The following is a 19,814-nucleotide window of genomic DNA, read 5'->3' as shown; positions in this document are numbered from 1 at the left end:
TCCCCACTTACCTGTGGTCTTTGCTCACCTGTCCCCGTCGAACTTAGTTTAAAGCCCTCCTCACTAGGTTAGCCAGTCTGTGTCCAAATAGGGTCTTTCCTCTCCTCGAAAGGTGAACGCCATCTCTGCCTAGCAGTCCTTCCTCGAATAGCATCCCGTGGTCTAGGAAGCCAAAGCCCTCCTGGCAACACCATCTTCGCAGCCAGGCATTCACCTCTATGATGCATCTGTCTCTGCCCGGGCCCCTACCTTTGACAGGAAGAATCGAAGAGAATACCACCTGCGCTCCAAACTCTTTCACCCGTACTCCCAGAGCCCTGTAGTCACTCTTGATCCGCTCAGTGTCACACCGCGCAGTATCATTTGTGCCCACATGGATGAGTAGCATGGGGTAGTAGTCAGAGGGCTGGATAATCCTCGACAATGCCTCCGTAACGTCTCGGATACGGGCTCCCGGCAGGCAGCATACCTCCCGAGATGAAATGTCAGGGCGACAGATGGGCGCCTCCGTCCCCCTCAGCAGATAGTCTCCAACCACCACTACCCTATGTTTCCTATTCGCAGTGGTGGCAGCAGACCTCCCAGCCTTAGGGGTACGAGGCTTCTCCTCCTTTACTGTAGGGAGTGATTCCTTCTTTCCTGTATCAAGAAGAGCATAACGGTTACCTATTACCACGGCAGGAGGGTTCGGAGCAGGGGTGGAGCACTGCCTGCTGCCAGAAGTAACCAGCTGCCAGTGTCTACCCTGAGCTATCTCCTCCTCCACCAGTGGTGTATCAGCAGTCCTGTGTACTGGGACAGCTACCTCAGCTGTCTCCACATGGACACTGTCGAGGAATTGCTCGTGGATTCGGATGCTCCTCAACCTAGCCACCTCCTCCTGTAGCTCTCCCACCTGCTGCCTGAGAGATTCCACCAGCAGGCACCTCTCACATTGGATGGTCCCCCCAGCCTGGATATCAGTAAGTGGAAATTGCAAGTTACAGTCTCTGCAAAACCACACCAGGATCTGGGTAGAAGCATCCATGCTCAGGCACTCTGTCTGGCTACAGGCACAGGTGGAGGAGACAGAAGCAGTGCTGGCACAGGTGTTGCGGGTCTTCCTAACCATCGTAAGCCTCCCTCTGTCAAACTCCCGTCTGCAGCCCCCTGTCCACTGAAAGGGTTGTTTAAGCAAGAAGTTTTGAATGTAGTTGGTTATAGGTTCAAAGGGGAATAAAGAGAAAACAGATAGAACCGGCAAGGGAACCTCACCCCCTTCCTAACTCCCTTGCGAAACTCCCTGTTAGCAGCCCCTGGTCGCAAAAGCTCCCTGGTCGCTTGTGCGCTGCTTTATAAAGCCCTGGCCTGTATGAATGCCCCGCCCACTGATTGGACTCAGACGCAGGGGGGATTGATGCAGGGTACATCACAGATTCAAAGTTACACACAAACCTTCTCCCTTTATGTACATTACACATCTCATTGCATTTACTATACATTGCATCACACATTTTTAGATTGGCTTGGATACTTTTCAGGAACCAATCCCTGTGCAACATCCACTGCGCCCACACTGTCCTTGCTTTGACTTCTTCTTTATCTCATCTCTACAGTCCTAATTTCTTTTGTCCCTTGTTATCTAGTTCATAGTAAATAGTTCCCCCCCTATTCTCCTTCTTATCTTAGTTGGCTCAGACATTCTGTCTTCTTAGCCTGCTGATCTGTTTACTTGTCTTATTTAGCACAGACATTCTGTTTTCAACCTGATGATTTATTCCCTTCCCTAATTCTCTCTTCCACAAAATCAGACCTTCCTCCATGTGTTAATTACCCATATCAGGCCAGGCCTCAGCTACAATATGGAGCGGGTGAGGTGGAGGCTTTACACGGCAGCTCATTTAATAAGACACTGAAGGAGTCAGGACTATCCATCCAACGTCCTCCGAAGACCAGTGGAGGTTCAAAGGTGACACCTGTTCCCTGGAGTTCTCTGGGTGGGCTATGGGATAACCTTGGTCCTTTCTGAAGATATCAAAAGGTAAACACAGAGGGAGGACCGAAGTGCTGAGAGTAAATAAAGGGGATTGTTTTTCTGGAGATTCAGGTTTATGTAGAATATTCAACCTGCTAGCAAACCTGCAAGAGATGGTCCTCCACCCATATTTAGACCCTGCAGGAACCGCGTGACTGGCACACGCTTAGTGTCTTATCTTGCAGCCTTCTTTTAATTTTTCTTTTATTATTGTTTCTAAATGTAGATTCTTCCATAGCTATATTTGTCTAGAGGAGAGGCATTCAACCCTGCAGAGCTGGAGAGCCATTTGCCATGGATCGAAGTAGCAATGAGGCGCAAAGCAGTTTCAGCACAAAGCCCCAACTTTACCTTTCAATATCTGTTGTGTAATGTTGCATCATCATGACTCAAACGTACCATGTACTGCTGTAATGCCGTGATTTGAACATTAGCAATCAGCAGTCAATGATAGGTCATTGAACCATGATTGCTGTGTAGCTCCACTTGACACTACATTACTCTGGATAAAATCCTGCCTGACTCTATTAAAATCAATGGCAAAACTCCCACTGACTTCAGTTGATTACAGTTTCATCCACAGTCCCCCATCTCCTTCTCTGATCACTTCCTATTATTCTACTCTGTCTTCTCAGCTTTTGTGAGGGAGGCAAAATCCCTGTTCCTTTTTATGGCTGCCTCATGGAGAATCCTGGCTGTTATGGACTATTAGGTTAGCACTCCCATCCTTTCTCCTACCTCATTGCAACTTTAAGTGAGAGGAGCTTCAATAATAGCCACATATTTGATGTGAAAGGTGAACAGGAACTCTCCAGGAAGAAAGTTACAGATCGAGAGCAGTGAATCTCAAGCAGTCCAAACCCCCAAGGATCTTTTGAGAATAGGGAGGACTTTCCCTGACACGAGTGTAGCAAGGTCCAAAACTTTCTAATTTCTCCAATTTTTAAAAAGTGAAACATGAGAAATGAACAAGCGTCCTTTGTTTTGGGTATTAATTCATTATAGACAGAGAATAAGAATCACACCTTTTCAAATAATTGTATACCTTTTCACATGCTAGATACTGTACATTTTGTTAAGAGTACTGAAGATGGCCAAGAACAAAGCTTGTCAGTATTGACCTTCATGTGACTCATTTGTGCTCTTTTAATTATTTTGCTAGCCTATAAAAAGCCTAATTTTGCTTGTACATCTGCTAATTAGAAATTACAAAAATTGAGAATAAAATATCCCATTGCTCAGTCACAAGAATTGGTTGAGATTCCAGTTAATCGCTTGTACCTCGCATATAATGCCCTGCAGAAAGACCACCATCTCCCCAAGTTCCACTGCTGGCTGCTATCTTAAAGCATAGACTGAATTCAGATCCTGAAGTTGAAATGAAAATTTGGAAAGCTATTAATGTGTATTTATTTGTGAGTGCATAAAATATTGTTTGACAGATGATGGGATTGTTAACATATTGCAAGATGCATTTGAGAGTTGTTTCTTGTCCTCTTACCTATTTGGATCCTATACAGTAATAGTTAGTGATTGAGCAAGAAGGTTATTTTTTTGCCTTTTGTTGAACTTCTGATTGCAAAAGGCTTGACTGAGTTTGTGGAGTGTTGACAATTTCCTGTATAATGAATATTATTTTGAAGACAACTCTTCTTTGTCTCTGTATTGGATTGTCATGTATATTTCAAATGTGCTACAGTGACTGAGGAAAGTTAGATGTAGATTTGTTTGTTTGTTTTTCCCTCTGGAGGAAATTTTGGAAACTCTGTGGCTCAGAAAAAATATGCTAGATAGCTTTTATTGGAATTTCTGTGGAGAGATATAAGATGATCCAGTGGGGGTTGTTTTCTCAGTAGATGAGCTGAAGCTGTATCAGGGTAATGAATGTTTATTTAAATGTTATTAATATCCAGCTTGGTTTGAGATTGCTTTTACCTATACAGATAATTTCTGATTTTTAAAGAAGGTATTTTTCTTCTCTTCCTGTACATCCTGGACCCGTTTCTCCCCCAGGCATAAACTATAACTTGTTTTCTCCAATTTAAAACTGTGTATCTTGGGATAAGACAGTATTCCAAAGCTCTGAGAATAGGAGATTTTGAACTCAGCAGGCTTGATGTACTGTTATGCTTCTATTTCTTTTGCTTATTTCATACTCTAGTGATCATTTGTGCCTGGCCCTCTTGTACTGTTTTTCCAAAGGCAATAAAAGGTAAGTAAACAAAGATAGAATTCTCTGATGCAAGCTTGGGAGCTGCTTTAATGGAAAGCTTTTTGGAACAGGGACATTTCACTAAAAAAAAGTGATTGAAACCTTACAAAATGGTGCTTTCTGAACTCATCATAGCTTGGGTCACATGTTTGCAGCTTTCCTTTCAGGAATTAGTTTTCTTTTTTCACTACATTTCTGCCTCCTTACATTTTCCCATGAAAAAAGTGCCCTGTTCAGGCTTATTTGTAGGACACATTGCTAACATTTAATTAGAATGATTTTAAGAACAGGAAGACAGTATTTAGCTATTCATAACTAAATGATTTCAGTAATAACCTTTGCTTTTTTTTCATTTTGTTACTTGCACAGCCTCCCTTCTCTTACGTTTTTCCAACTGTGAATATGAGTCAGATGGGTTACATTCAAATCAAGACCAAATGATATAGCAAGATGTATTTCATCCTTGACCTTCAATGTAACACAAACACACACACACACACACACACACACACACACACTGAAGTTTTAGGAACTGGAAAGCGGACATTCTCTTTTAAAAATAGATTGTTGGTTGTAATACATGAATGCTAATACAGTGAAAATCTTAATATGAAAATACACGTTGAAAGCTTTACTGTAGATGATTTTTTTCCCCTACAGTCCTTGTCAATACTGTAAAATAAGTACTCATTTGGAAGTATCCTTTCAAAGCTCAACCTCCCCTTGTTATTAGAAAGACAGATTCTCTGTTCTCCACAATGGAAAATCTAGTTAGATTTAAGTTCAAACAGAAATCAGACTCAACAGACACTAGTTTTGAAACACCTTATGTTGGATAGTTTATGGCAAATCAATTGTAAAATGTTTGATAGACTGAATATAGAAAACTTATATTTATATATACTAAAATTCATACTTAAGAGTTTTGCTTGAAATATAAATCATATATAAATATTGAAGAAAAAACTTACAATTTAGGATGAAAGAAGGCAATGTGTGTTATGTTCATTGAGTTTAAGGCCTGCTTACTTTATAATTTTAAAATATAAACAGAAGTACAATAATCAAGTTACAAAGCAGAAAATATCCATTTACTACATAGTGCTGTTCAAAATACACCATTACAATAAAATTAATTTGAAAACAAATATCCCACTGTACATGTACTGTAGACTAAATTAGCCAGGGGTTGGATAGAAAATGTGTATGATCATAAAGCTATTGCAGCTTCATCTAGGAGTTGTTTTGGTATGACAGAAGGCAGTGAGTTCTAGTTAACTACATATACCTATAGAGTATATTCAGATATATGCATTGCACTAGCAGTAAATCACACTAACAAAAATTTTATCTGCAGTTCATTTTTGTTTTTGGAAAAAGCGTAGCTTTCACAGCATATAATTTTTATAAATAATCATAATAAAAAAATCTATGGATAAAATTAGTTTTTGCAAACTGCATTTTTAGAGCAGAATACTGGCTGGGTTTTATGTTTATCAGAAGAAATTAATGGTATTTTAATACATTACCATAAATTAAAACAGCATAGTTGGTCTAAAATCAAATACAGGGTGAAATGTTGATTATTAAGTAGTACTGGTGACCTACTCTTCCAAGAAATAAAGCTTTCTGTCCCCAGAGGCTTTATTAACTACTGTGTCCTGGTCTATTGACTACTAATTCTTTTCTTGAATTATTACAGCCCATTAATATTTAATACATTTTATATAGATTAAGGACAAAATGTTCTCTGTACTGCAATAACTACACAACACTACTTTCTATTTTATTGTAAAGCGACAAGTATAAGCAAATTCAGATGCAAGGCAGAAGCTCTGATCTTATCCCACCTTTTGCACCTAAGAAAGTGCAGTGTCAATGGTACTGGCATGTAGGATTATTCATTTTTTGGATGTAAATCTCAGGTGCCATGTGTGGTGCTAAATTAAATTTTTCAGCCTTATTGCTAAATAGTCTTCCTTTTATGTGACTACATATGATGTTAGAGGTTTCTAACCTAGGTATTTTTGCTTGTTGGGGTTGGATTGTTTTAGTTATTTTATGGTTTCATTTTTTTCACAGTCATCCCGAAAAGAGATGATGATTTTCATGCAAGTACCAATATATGAGAACCAACAAGACAGATACCCCCCAACTTGATGTGTTGCATAAATATGTAAATCCTTAGCCAGAAAATATTTAAATATATTATTTGTCATGCTATTACAGAAGCATCTTCAAACTTGTTATTGTCTATTGTGTAAACACAGATTTACACAATTGTAAAAATATATATTGATGCCATAGGGGCATCAACAGAGACAATAAACTACAGAGTGTCATGACAACACATAGTTATACAAGTATGCATTGTTTGCCCAATGTAATAGACATGTGTGCACCTTCCATTGAGTTGAATGGAACTACTGATGAGCATAAATTTAAGCATGTGCGTAAGTTTTTGTAGGATTGTGGTCTTAGCACTGCATGGCAAACTAAGTATAGACAAAAACAACGAGGCGTCCTTGTAGTACCTTAGAGTCTAGCACATTTATTTGGGCATAAGCTTATTTCCAAATAAATTAGCTAGTCTCTAAGATGCCACAAGGACTCCTCGTTGTTTTTGCTGATACAGACTAACATGCCTACCGCTCTGAAATAAGTATAGACACTATTCAGAAAGTAGTATTCTTAACCCCATAAACTATAACAATTCCAAAGACCATTTACTCCATTACTGTATCATGATGTATCATTCAGTAATTTCCAAAGCTACTGAATCCATTCATATCAAATAATAGATGGGTGTATTCAAACCTGAACTATTTTTGAGATTCAAAGTCATTAAATCTAACTATTGTTCTCAGTTCTCATATGGCAGCCCCCTTTGCATTAATTCTAGCCACATCTGGACTCTACATGGTGAAATTCAGAAACACAACAAGGAGCAGAGTATTTTTGAGGTGATTCTGACCTGGCAATATTGAGGATATATTGGAAATGTCAGAACAGAGTCTTTATCTCATGAGGATTCCTACTCAGTTTCTCAAACCCAGAGGTTCAGATAGATGTGGATAATTATTCTCAACTTTGGTGCCAAACATTTGAAGTTTGCCATCCCTTATTAATTTGCCTCTTTAAACTTAGAAACATATGGAAATGTATGCATGCTCAGTATTGTGTTTTCAATTGTTAAAATCTTGCCCCCCCCCCCCACACACACACACACACCTCCAAAAAGATAACACTTTTCTGGTACTTTTTCCAAGCTGTGAAATTCATTGTCACAAAGTGCAAATGACTACCCAAAAAATGGTAATTTTGTATTGAAATCTGAAGAATTAAAAATCATTAAGAAATCCCCCAAAATTTATTTGCAGTCAATCTCAGGCTAGAAATGGGGCAGTAGTGAAATGCGATAGTAATATGGTCACACGTGTACAGAGGCTTTACCGGGTGCCATTGCTACACTGACAATGTTCATGCTTTACTTTTCCTGTAAATCTAACTAGTCTACGGGTGCATATTGTCATAATTTTTCTGTTGGTGTAATACCTAAGCATTAGAACTTTTCTCTTTACAGTATGTGCCAATCCATTGGATCAATGAATTGGATAGGCATTTGTGATTATCAAAGATATATATTTAACCTAATTACTAAAAAATGTTACAATACACATGTAAGAAATAGGACATTTAAGTAACATACAAAAAAACCCAAGTTTTTAATCACAAAAATGTTTAACTTGTTTCAACAAATATGAAGAAAACATGAATCTTTGAATCTTTTTTACAGCACATTGTTATAATACTTTACATATACACTTTACAATAATTATTATTTTTATCAGAAGGCTTCCATACAGAAAAAAAAATAGTTGTATAAAACATTCTTCACGTATCAGAAAGACTGTTTTGGACTGAAACACAGGGTTTTCTTAATCTGCTAGGTAACTGGAGTAGGGGGCAAAAATCTGATCATTCTTTTGTTCTTCTACATTCATATTGGTAAAAAGGAAAGTTGTTATGCCTCTGAGAACACAGAGGACCATTCTCAACTAAAGCCCCTGTATACAAAGCAGAACTTTATAAGCTACCTCCAAGAGATTTGTTCTTCTTGCCTGGGTGCCAATTCCACAAACTCTGTACTTTACTTGTAAGCACAATTTGTTTTTGTTTCTAAGCAACAGATACATAAGATGTTGGCAGTTCAAAGCTGTGAGCGTGCAACGTTTGATGGAATTAGCCTCCCAGGCTTTTTAGGAAGTGATCATTTTAAGGTTCGCTGATGTCAGTAAACACTTTCTCTGGCGGGGGGCCACCTCGGTACCAGCTGCAAGTGCCATCACTTCGCTTGATACAGGCATAATGCTTGGCCTGGTGCCCATACAGCTTCCTTTCTATCAGCCAGTCTGTCCAGAGACACTCGTTTGGTGTAGTGATTGAGCAGGGCACCATGTAGCAGGTAGTAATCTAAATGTGAAATGTGAAGTTAGTTCAGTGTACTCGTCAAAATTTCCATTAGAATGACATTTTTCATTTGCTTCACATTTTTTCAGCGTATGAAAGTTTACCTACAATGTCTGTACTGATCTTGAAATAAGTAGTTATGTGGAAATCAAATAATTTATCAAATGTATTGTACATAAGACAGTGTTTTTGCAGTTCCAACCAAGAAAAAAATTTTGTTTCCTCTAAGGATTGAGCCTTGAACATATTAGACAGTCACTGTTATTGCTGATTTCTATACTTACTTTGCAGCCACAGCCCATTTGGTACCTCTGGTTAAGACTCTTCTTTTGAGACAAGGATAGATCATCCCACGGTTCAATGTAATTGCATAAATGGATGAGAACTTTACCATCATTTAATATTTGGCCTATATGGGGGGAAATAACAAAAATAAAGTGTGTGAAGCAGAGTGCACTGTAAACCCTAGTCTACATTGTGAGAAAACTCTAAAGTTTGAAACTAGTAGCTCCAAATAAGTCAGATTTTACATGTTTTCAGTAACTGTTGTTGTACTTGCAATTTAAACAGCTCAGCTTAATTATTGTGCTGTTACATGCAGATTGAAAAATGTTAATATAATTTCTCAAAAGATGCTGATGGTCTGCCAACAAGGGACATGAAAACAGTACTATGTGAAACTAGAATTCAAAATCATTTTACAAACATCTGGCAGTAATTAAGGACCCTATCCTGCAAACACATTTGGCATGTGAGTAATCGAATTAACTCATTGGGACCACTCATGTGTGGAATTGTTTGCAGGATTAGGGTTTAATTTAGTAATAGGACAAAATAATGGACTGAGTCCTGCTAGAGAAAGGCCATGCTTTGTAACAGAAATTGCTATTTACATAATGATATTGACCTCCTTTGTTAAAGCACTATGAGATCTACTGCTGAAAGATGAAAGGTACTATATATAGAGAGCCTTGCACGGATACAAAATTTGTATCCGCATCCAATCCATAATCCGCAAAAATGGTCCATGGATATCCACATCTGCGGATATAGGTATCTGCAAATATAAAGTGGATATCAGATTTGCAGAGCTCTAAATATATAAAACCAAGGCGGTATTATCAGTATGTGACTCTGTAGATTTTCATGTTAGTATCACTTTGTTGTCCATAAATTACTAATTACAGTATTAATTCTATAGTTGGTACAAAGTCAACTAGATAAATCATTAAACAGTGTTGGGGTTGTAAGGATTTTATATGTTAAGATTTGTTTGCCTTTTACCTGTGAGGAGATATTGTTTCTTGTTGTTAGCTTCTAGTTTCACTCCACAGAGAGATGAATCAAAAGGAGTATAGACATACTGAACATCGTTCAGTTTTTCAAACCCCTTAAACATCTGAAATTTTTCCAAAAAAAATAAAAAGAATGTGTTATTGCACCAAGAATTGTATTTGGAAACAAAAATGTAACTTGAATAAGCCAAAACTTTAGAGTAGATGAACGATAGTTGAACAAAATTTTGAACCTCTGCAGCTCCCATGGGCAGTGACAGAAACAATGGCTTGATGTCTCCATTTGAAATAGGGATGAGCTTAAGCTGTGAAGTCTGAATCTATATCGGAACTTCAAAACCTTCCCTACCATTAAGGGTGTTCAGCTCGGAGGTTTGGCCCAATCTATAATTTAAAATGAAATTTATTCCATTGTTCTGAGATAAAAGGCAAGGGAATTATGTCTGCATTTTATAGAATTACAGATTTTAAAAGGTGCACTCCTCAGGAGGGGTTTCACAGACCCTCAAACCATTCCAATTTTTAAAATGTAAAAGACTCTTTATTGGCATCTTACATTTAAGGAGCAATGGAAGAATTCAGCCACACTGCAGATACCAAGCCATTTAAAAAGCACATTACAGTTTTGACTTTCCTGAGACGCAAGTTGATCTAATTGTACACCTCTACCCCGATATAACGCGACCCGATATAACACGAATTTGGATATAACGTGGTAAAGCAGTGCTCCGGGAGTGGGGGGGGGGGGGTAGGGATGCGCACTCCAGTGGATCAAAGCAAGTTCGATATAACGCGGTTTCACCTATAACACGATATGATTTTTTGGCTCCTGAGGACAGCGTTATATCGGGGTAGAGGTGTATTCATTTGGACAAATGTTGTCTTTGTTACAATAATGGGATGTCCTGTAAGGAACATCATGCAGTTAGCTTGAGAATCCCAGATTCTAATTTCTGTCCTTAGTGCAAGCTGTTGAAAACTGAAAAGGAGACTGTTGATACTCTTCTAGTAAAACATTAGTTAGCATGCTCCTCTGTGTATGTTTTCACACAAGATAGATCCACTGGTGGTGCAGTGAAAGAACCTTTGCGGAATAAAGTATACTTTTGCACAACTCCGTTATCTTCAGTGGATGCTGCCTGGACATATTCAAGGCCAGAACTTGGCCTGCTGTGATTTTGGTCTAAGAATAATTGGAGTTTTGCCTTCATAAGGCGTATGGGAACAGGCCCTTAGAGTTTACAGCCTGCAGTACTCAACTGAAATTGGAAGTTTTAGTAACAAAGCCCATGCAATACTAGATATGCAGGATGCTGTCCAAATAGCACTTTCATACTCAATTCTGAAATACATTTTTAACATAACACTTGCAAAACAAGTCTAATTGTACCCAAACAGGAGAGGTGCTAATCAATTTCAGAATGCCTGTCATCACCTACAATATGATATAACTGAAACTCCATCACAAAGAAGGCCCCTTTTGTTTACATCATACTGTGTGTTGACAGTTGCAAGGTTCACAGCTTCCAAGTACAGTTGGCATTACTTGAAATTTTTTTTGTCATACTCAAATTCTTCTTGGGGGATTTAAATACTGTGTATGGGACTTGCAAATATATTGCAAATGTGTTGGTTTCTAAAGCCTCTTGATTAAAGAATGAGAAAAAAGTCAAGAATTGACTGTTGCTATTGGATCTCTGATGTAAAACATCAGATGCCAATCTGAAATACTTTGTACAAGAAATAAACACCCAGGATAAAAAAGTGTTCTATCCCTAATGCAAAGAGCCACCCATGCAAACAAAATAAGGATGCGCAAAATTATTAAATCACAACTTTGGTGTTTATTTATATTTATGTTAAACAAAATTAAGTCATCTTAGCTAAGCCTGCAAATCTTGTGCTGATATACACGATCCTCTCTATAAGGTGGCCATAGGAAGCAGCAGAACCATGTGCATGTTGCAGAGACACAGGCTCAATGGTATCATTAGAAACAGAATTTCAGAATTTCAAGTTCTTACAGCTGATGTTGAAATCAATGGCAGCTATAAGGGCTCAGCACCTCTGAAAATTAGGCCACTGATTCTAAAAGTAATACAACCATTGCATTGCTTGGGGTGTATTCTCTTAGGGTACATCTACACAGCAAAAACAAAAAGATCCCTGAGGCAATGAGTCGCAGAGCCCGGGTTACCTGACTCGGGCTCAAGCTGAAGGGCTAGAAATATCACTGTAGACATTTTGGGCTCTGGATGAGCCTGGGCTCCAAGACCCTCCCACCTCGCCGAGTTTCAGAGCCATGGCTACAGTCCAAGCTTGAACTTTTGACTCTGCAGCGTGAGCCTGAGTCAGTTGACCTAGGCTCTGAGACTCACTGCCATGGGATTTTTTTTTTTAATTTGCTGTGTTGACATACCCTTATGACAAGATATAGTGCTTCCCTTCAGTGCTGAGCTAGCTTGTTTCCTGCCCATGCAAAAAAAACCCTAACTCTAGTGCGGTGGTGCTTTTAATTCAAGATGGTGAGTCCATTGTGGGGTATAGCCTACAGCCTGAGTTACCACAACTCATCAGATACTAACTGTGACAGGTTGGATCACAGAAACCCCCTTGAGGCTGCCAACTGATGTGCCAAGACTACTTCTGCCCCTGCCTTCCCTGCCAGCTTGGGACTCCAGCACCCTGCCTGGTTGTGCCAGACACGCGTGCCGGCTACAAACACAGACCCAGGTCTGAATGATGTCCCACAAACTGCAGGCTTAACTGAAAGCAGCTTAAGTGTTCCTGTCTCTAACACTCAGATGCCCAATTCCCAATGGGGTCCAAACCCCAAATAAATCTGTTTTACTCTGTCTAAAGCGTATACAGGGTAAACTCATAAATTGTTCGTCCTCTATAGCACTGATAGAGAGATATGCACAGCTGTTTGTCCCCCCGCCCCTGGTATTAATACATATTCTGGGTTAAGTGATAAGTAAAAAGTGATTTTATTAAATACAGAAAGTAGGATTTAAGTGGTTCCAAGTAGTAACAGACAGAACAAAGTGAATTACCAAGCAAAATAAAATAAAACACGCAAGTCTAAACCTAATACAGTAAGAAAGCTGAATACAGATAAAATCTCACACTCAGAGATGTTTCAATAAGCTTTTATCACAGACTGGATGCCTTCCTAGTCTGGGCACAATCCTTTCCCCTGGTACAGCCCTTGTTCCAGCTCAGGTGGTAGCTAGAGGATTTCTCATGATTGCAGCCCCCTTTGTTCTGTTTCACCCCCTTATATAGCTTGGCACAAGGTGGGAATCCTTTGTCCCTCTCTGGGTTCCCACCCCTCCTCCTAAATGGAAAAGCACCAGGTTTAAGATGGATTTCAGTACCAGGTGACATGTTCACATGTCCTGTGAGACCCCAAGCCTTCATTCCTCCCTGCCTGACTTACAGGAAGGCCTGCAAGCAAACAGAACCATCCACAGTCAATTGTTTTGGGTGATGGGAGCCATCAAGATTCCAAACCGCCATTAATGGCCCACACTTTGCATAATTACAATAGGCTCTCAGAGTTATATTTCATATTTCTAGTTTCAGATACAAGAATGGTACATACATACAAATAGGATGACCACATTCAGTAGATTATAAGCTTTGCAAAGATACCTTACAAGAGACCTTTTGCCTGAAGCATATTCCGGTTACATTATACTCACACTCATTAGCATATTTTCATAAAATCATATAGAGTGCAAATCACACTAACATAATCAAGCTATGCTGCTAATCCAATAATATTTGCAACTCCAGTGTTATTTCATTGTGTGGCACCTCTCATTCGAGTTAATCTAACTTAAGCACAGATAATTTAACTTAACTCGGCAGTGAAAACATTGCCATAGAGACTTATATGGAGGTCTAGCCAATGATTTTTTTTAAATGATTTGGATTATGTTAAAGAAGTGGTTCAGATCTATGCTAATAAATAACTTCCACTATAAGTGGTGCACTGGGGATTTTTAAAACATGTGAAAATGGCCTGGTGCCATGCCACACTATGCTGTGAACCACTTAGATCTCTGGTTCCAGTTGGATCACTTTTCTAGATAGGAGACATCCAAGGAAGTCCTAAGAACTACAGACAGTGGTACTGGAGATTCAGTGGGTGGAACTCTTCTCTCTGTAGGCATGGACCAGCCTGATATTAGAGAACACTGTGTTCCGGCAGATGTTGTCTCACTGAGATATATAACTGAAGCCATGGCCACTTGTAGTCATTTAAAGATCTCATGGTACTTTTCTTAAGGGTATGAGTGCTAACCTCCATGCTAACCTGATTAAATTCTGTTGTGGTAATTACGTTCTGTCAGCTATATTCTCCAGGCATTTTCAATTGTAAGAGGCATTGTTCTTCCTTTCCTGAACTGTTGTGTAGGGTTGCTGTTCTTTGTTTAAACCCTTGCTGTATTTTTTACTAAACGTGGCTGCATTTCTCTAGCAGTATATCTCCCAGTTTTTCATTTGTGCCCTAAATTCAGCCCTGGAATGGAACTGCATTCGTGTGTACTAACAATGATTTTTTTCTGTATATCAGTTTAGGTTTGTAAAGTGCTGTGGTTTCTTGTGGGATGGTATTGTTTATATGGGCCTCATTCTACCACTCTTATACTTAGCAGTGTCCAGATACACGAGCAGTCCCTATAAAGGTAGTGGAGTCATAGACTTTAAGGTCAGAAGGGACCAATATGATCATCTAGTCTGACCTCCTGCACAACGCAGGCCGCAGAATCTCACCCACCCACTCCTGCAACAAACCCCTAGCCTATGTCTGAGTCAAATCATGGTTTAAAGACTTCAAGGTGCAGAGAATCTGCAAGTGACCCATGCCCCACGCTGCAGAGGAAGAAGAAAAACCTCCAAGGCCTCTGCCAATCTGCCCTGGAGGAAATTTCCTTCCCGACCCCAATATGGCGATCAGTTAAACCCTAAGCACGTGGTTTACCATGAGCATTATGTACCTTGCTATGCAAGAATAGGTGGCAAAATCAAGACTGTTATTATTTATATTATAAAAGCAAATATTATCTACTAATACATCACTTTCTGTGCTTTAGTATTAGTGCAGTGCTCTAAATATTTTTTCCAGTTAAATAAAAGAATAGCAACTGGAAAAATTACTATCTTACTTAAATTTAAACACCTACCACTAAATATAAAATAAGAGAACAAAGCCTCAGTACTTCTTTGTACTGTGTAATGTAAACTGCTTATGAGACTAGTAGTAAAACTGTGTTGCTGCTGGTTACAAAATTTTTTTAATTGTGTTAGTATTTAATGCCCTACATTGTGAACATTTTGACACTGTTTCTTTAAATCTTGTAGATTTAGTCTTCTCTGCAATGCGAGGGAGCAATGCTTTTAACATAAAATTTAACACAACAAAAAACGGTTACTCGCCTTCTTGTAACTGTTGTTCTTTGAGATGTGTTGCTCATATCCATTCCAATTATGTGCGTACGCGCCGCATGCACAGCCCTTAGCAGCTCCCATCCGGTCGGCTGTGGAGCCCACTGGAGTAACGCCTTAATGGCGCTGAATATATGCCCCTGCAAACCTGGCCCCTCCTCAGTTTCTTCTTGCTGGCTACTCTGACAGAGTGGTAGAAGGATGCGTATTGGTCCAATGGCACAAAAATGTTCAGCAGAAAATTTAAAGATTGTGGTTGAGGAGTATTTCATAGATTTATAGGTTTTAAGGCAAGAAAGGGACCATTAAATCATCTAGTCTGTCCTCCTGTGTAACATAGGTTTGGTATTGTAAAGTGAAGTCTCGTCTATTAGGCCTCGATCCTGCAAACACTTGCGCACATGTTGAACTTTAAGTATGTGAGATGTTCTAACAACTATGGAAAACTCTGTCCAAAATAGTCACAAGATCCTTAATTACCTGAGTGACCAAGATCTTTCTACAGCATAGTGCCTTCTAATATTGTGCTGTGGCATTAATTCACTACAAAGCTGGTGGAAAGAGTGCCACATACTGAATCAATAACCCTACTTCATCTGTAGCATCTTCCATCCAAATAGTAACCAGTTCTGGGTTTACAAAGATGGTTGAAAACTGATGAGATCATAGTGCAAGGAAGTATAGCTGCAAGGCATCAAATGTATAGCAGATCCCAGAGAGATGCATTGTCAGTGTGGAAGAAGGAGAATTTTAGGAAAAATTAGAATATTTTAATTTTTTGACGTAACTTGTTTGAACACTTGGATTGTCTTTTAAATATGTCATATGTTGGGAAAAGACAGGAAGTGAGGTCATCAAAAACTACTGCTTTGATAACCGAATTCTTCTAATTAGGTCTCAGTTACTCAAGGGACTGAGATTTACAACTGAGGCCACTGTTCCACATGAATTACAGTTTAAATAGATCTGACTGACTAATTCTGGTTCAGTTAAGTAGTGCTTATTGATGTAGCCAGTACTGGACCTGAGTCTTACCTTTACTAGACCTTTACGCAAATGAAGTACTACATTAATCTACAACTAGTCGTATTGATTTTCTCCCAAGTAAAGGTGGCAGCATCTGTCCCCCCTGCGTTGTAATGACGTATAACAACAATCTATAACCCAGTATTCCCCGTCTCCCCCAGCTGCCCTTCCCCCCCCCTTTTTTTTCTTTCCACCCTATGACTGGAGACAAGTTTCAGAGTAGTAACCCTGTTAGTCTGTATCAGCAAAAACAATGAGGAGTCCTTGTGGCACCTTAGAGACTAACAAATTTATTTGGAAATAAGCTTTTGTGGGCTAAAACCCACTTCATCAGATGCATGGAATGGAAAATACAGTAGCAAGTATATATATATATATATATATATATATATATATATACACACACACACACACAGTATATGAAAAGAGCGGAGTTGCCTTACCAAGTGGGGGGGTCAGTCTAACAAGAAAATTGAATTAACAGTAGAATACCAAGGGAGGAAAAATCACTTTTGTAGTTATAATGAGGGTGGCGCATTTCAAACAGTTGACAAGAAGGTGTGAGTAACAGTAGGGGGAAATTAGTATGGTAAAATTAGTTTTTGTAATGACCCATCCACTCCCAGTCTTTATTCAGGCCTAATTTGATGGTGTCCAGTTTGCAAATTAATTCCAGTTCTGCAGTTTCACGTTTTGGAGATTTTTTGTTGAAGAATTGCCACTTTTAAGTCTATTATTGAGTGACCAGGGAGGTTGAAGTGTTCTCCTACTGGTTTTTGAATGTTATAATTCGTGATGTCAGATTTGTGTCCATTTATTTTTTTGCGTAGAGACTATCCGGTTTGGCCAATGTACATGGCAGAGGGGCATTGCTGGCAAATGATGGCATATATCATATATATCACTGGAGAGGCATTAATGGGCCACCTCACCTTGAATGATCCCTTGAAATATCTGTTAAATACTTATGTTAAACAATCTGTTCCATCTTGTATTTAGCTGTGACACTCTGGGTACATTTCCCAGACCTGAAGAACAGCTCTGTGTAAACTCAAAAGCTTGTGTCTCTCACCAACAGAAGTTGGTCCAATAAAAGATACTACCTCACCCACCTTGTCGCTCTAATACTTTGAACACAACAGATTAGGTAACTTCTTATCAGGCTTAGAGAGGAAGCAAGTGCAAAGATGGTTTTATAACTATTTGTTAAAAATTGCATATTGAATTTAATATCTGTTCCATAAAATGTGCAGTTCTGCTAAATCTCATGTTGGCTATTGCACTTGGGAGTATAGGACTTCATCACTTAAAACAAAAACTCTATTCACTCTCACTAATAAATATTGTAATAAACAGCTTGGCTCTAACCCAGCTGAACAACAGATGTTCCAGGGTGGTGTCCTGAGATTCAGATCTTAGTTCAAGTTTAGTCAGAAGGTAGAAATTGTGAACTCTTTCCCTGCTGCATCAGCTTGTAGCACCATTAAAACATTTCTTAAAAAATAAACAGCAGTAGTGTGCTTATTCCTAACTGACTGTTTCCCCACTCAGGGCCTAGTTCAGAACTCACTGAAGTTAAATGAAAAATTCTTATTGACTTCAGTGTTTTTGATTGTGTCCTCTAATTATTAAACATTTTGGGGAAATTGGAAAAGGCTCCAACAGTGCAAGAAAGGATTTCAGAAATTTCACAGTGTGCCATCAAAGAGGAACTGGATTGTAGATTGAGAAATAATGACAAAAGGTATAAAATGGAATTGAGCCCAAGTCAAAGAGGTTACTTGTATGTGTATGACTACTCACTTGCTTAAGTGTTTGCAGGGGAATGTGCTTTGTAAAATCAGTCCTGCTAGATGTAATAGGAATCTCTATAACGTATGTATATGAATAAAGAAATATTTAAAAATCAGCTAATATCCTTTTGAGAAGATGGCAAACGTGGTGATGGTTGTTGTTTTAAAATGTATTCAGAGAGAATTTGGCCTTAGAAATCAATACACAAGCTACTATATAAAATCTTAACAAGAAGATTTCTTCAGTAACCACAGTGTGTTTATTCTCTGTTGATGATTTTGAGATACACTTGTCTACCATAGATGCTTGTACTCAAAACCTGTAACTTCTTAAGTGAACCCAGAAATATAGAGAAAAACATATCTTGACTGTGTAACTAGTGGGACACAGAGAATTGGCTGGTTCCATTATTTTAGCTTCTCCTCCTTGTTTCCAGCTAATGCTGAGCAGAGGTTAGAATTTCCAGTGCATAGGAAATTCTGACATTTCAACATTTGTCCTAAAAAGGGACAAAAAATTGAAACTTTGAAATTTTTCACAGAATGGAAATTTAAAAAAAAAAATCAGTTCATAGATGTGAAACATTTTGTTTTAGCATTTTTATAAAAATAAAGCATTTCAGCATTCCTGATATTGAAATGTTTCTTTTTGGTTTGTTGAAATGCTTCATTTTGAATCATTTCAATGTTAAACTGCATGTTCCTATAGTGCATTACCTTATCGGAGCTGTAGTTCCAGCCCCTATATTCTCCTGTGTGCCAGTCTATTATCTCCCATAATGCATGCGGGGTCTGCACCATCCAGCTCAATCAGAAGAAATCACAATATTGCCTTAGGGGAGATGTAGTTCTCCAGGGGAACCTGTTCCCTAGGAAAGAATGGGGGTTGGAACTACAACCTTGTGCAGTATTGTTGTAGCTGTGCTGGTCCCAGGATATTAGAGAGACAGGGTGGGTGAAGTAATATTTTTTATAGGACCAACTTCTGGTGGGTAAGATGAGCCTAGAAGCTTAAATTCAAAATTTTGCTAGACACTAAAAATCATAGACTGAACAGAAACACTGGATTTAAGGTTTATTACAACAATCTATAACCCGTTAACAATCCCCCCTTTTTTCTTTTTTTCCCTCCGTCCCTTCCTTTTCCATCTGTGAGTGGAGGGTCGTTACCAGGCCACTTCACCTTGAACTGTGCCTTGAAATATGTTCACTACTTACGCTAAATAATCTGTTCCACCTTGTATTTAGCTGTGATACTGTGGATACAGCTACACAAGACTAAAACCCCGAGGCACAACCACGGCTGGCAGGGGTCAGCTAACTCAGTCTTGTAGGGCTCAGGCTGCGGGGCTAAAAATTGCTGTGTACACTTTCAGGCTCGGTCTGGAGCCTGAGGAATGGGACCTTTCTCCCCTTGTAGGGTCCCTGAGCTTGGGCTCCAGCCTGAGCCCAAACATCTGCACAGCAATTTTTCAGCCCCGGAGCCCAAGTCCTGTGAGCTTGAATCAACTGACCTGGGCCAGCCGTGGGTTTTTCATTCCTGTATA

At 39.0% G+C, this 19,814-nt stretch overlaps 2 protein-coding genes across 3 annotated transcripts in view; one reads left to right on the top strand and one right to left on the bottom strand.

The window, feature by feature from the left end:
- The window catches only part of SYN2 (synapsin II), a 466,588-nt gene that overhangs the window by 314,502 nt on the left and 132,272 nt on the right, over nucleotides 1–19,814 (top strand). The gene's annotated exons all lie outside the window — the stretch shown is intronic.
- TIMP4 (TIMP metallopeptidase inhibitor 4) overlaps nucleotides 5,226–19,814 on the bottom strand; it is a 47,721-nt gene continuing 33,132 nt past the window's right edge. The window contains exons 3-5 of the mRNA XM_054033950.1: nucleotides 9,981–10,095; nucleotides 8,981–9,105; nucleotides 5,226–8,699 (exon numbers count right to left, since the gene is read on the bottom strand). Of these exons, the coding sequence (XP_053889925.1) occupies nucleotides 8,502–8,699; nucleotides 8,981–9,105; nucleotides 9,981–10,095 (438 nt within the window). The 3' untranslated portion in view covers nucleotides 5,226–8,501. The remainder of the gene's footprint in view (nucleotides 8,700–8,980; nucleotides 9,106–9,980; nucleotides 10,096–19,814) is intronic.

Source organism: Malaclemys terrapin, chromosome 7 (genome assembly GCF_027887155.1).
Source record: "Malaclemys terrapin pileata isolate rMalTer1 chromosome 7, rMalTer1.hap1, whole genome shotgun sequence".
In the NCBI taxonomy this organism is placed as follows: Eukaryota; Metazoa; Chordata; order Testudines; family Emydidae; genus Malaclemys; species Malaclemys terrapin.
Note: the sequence above shows the minus strand (reverse complement) of the source record. Positions and strands in the feature narration are given on the sequence as shown.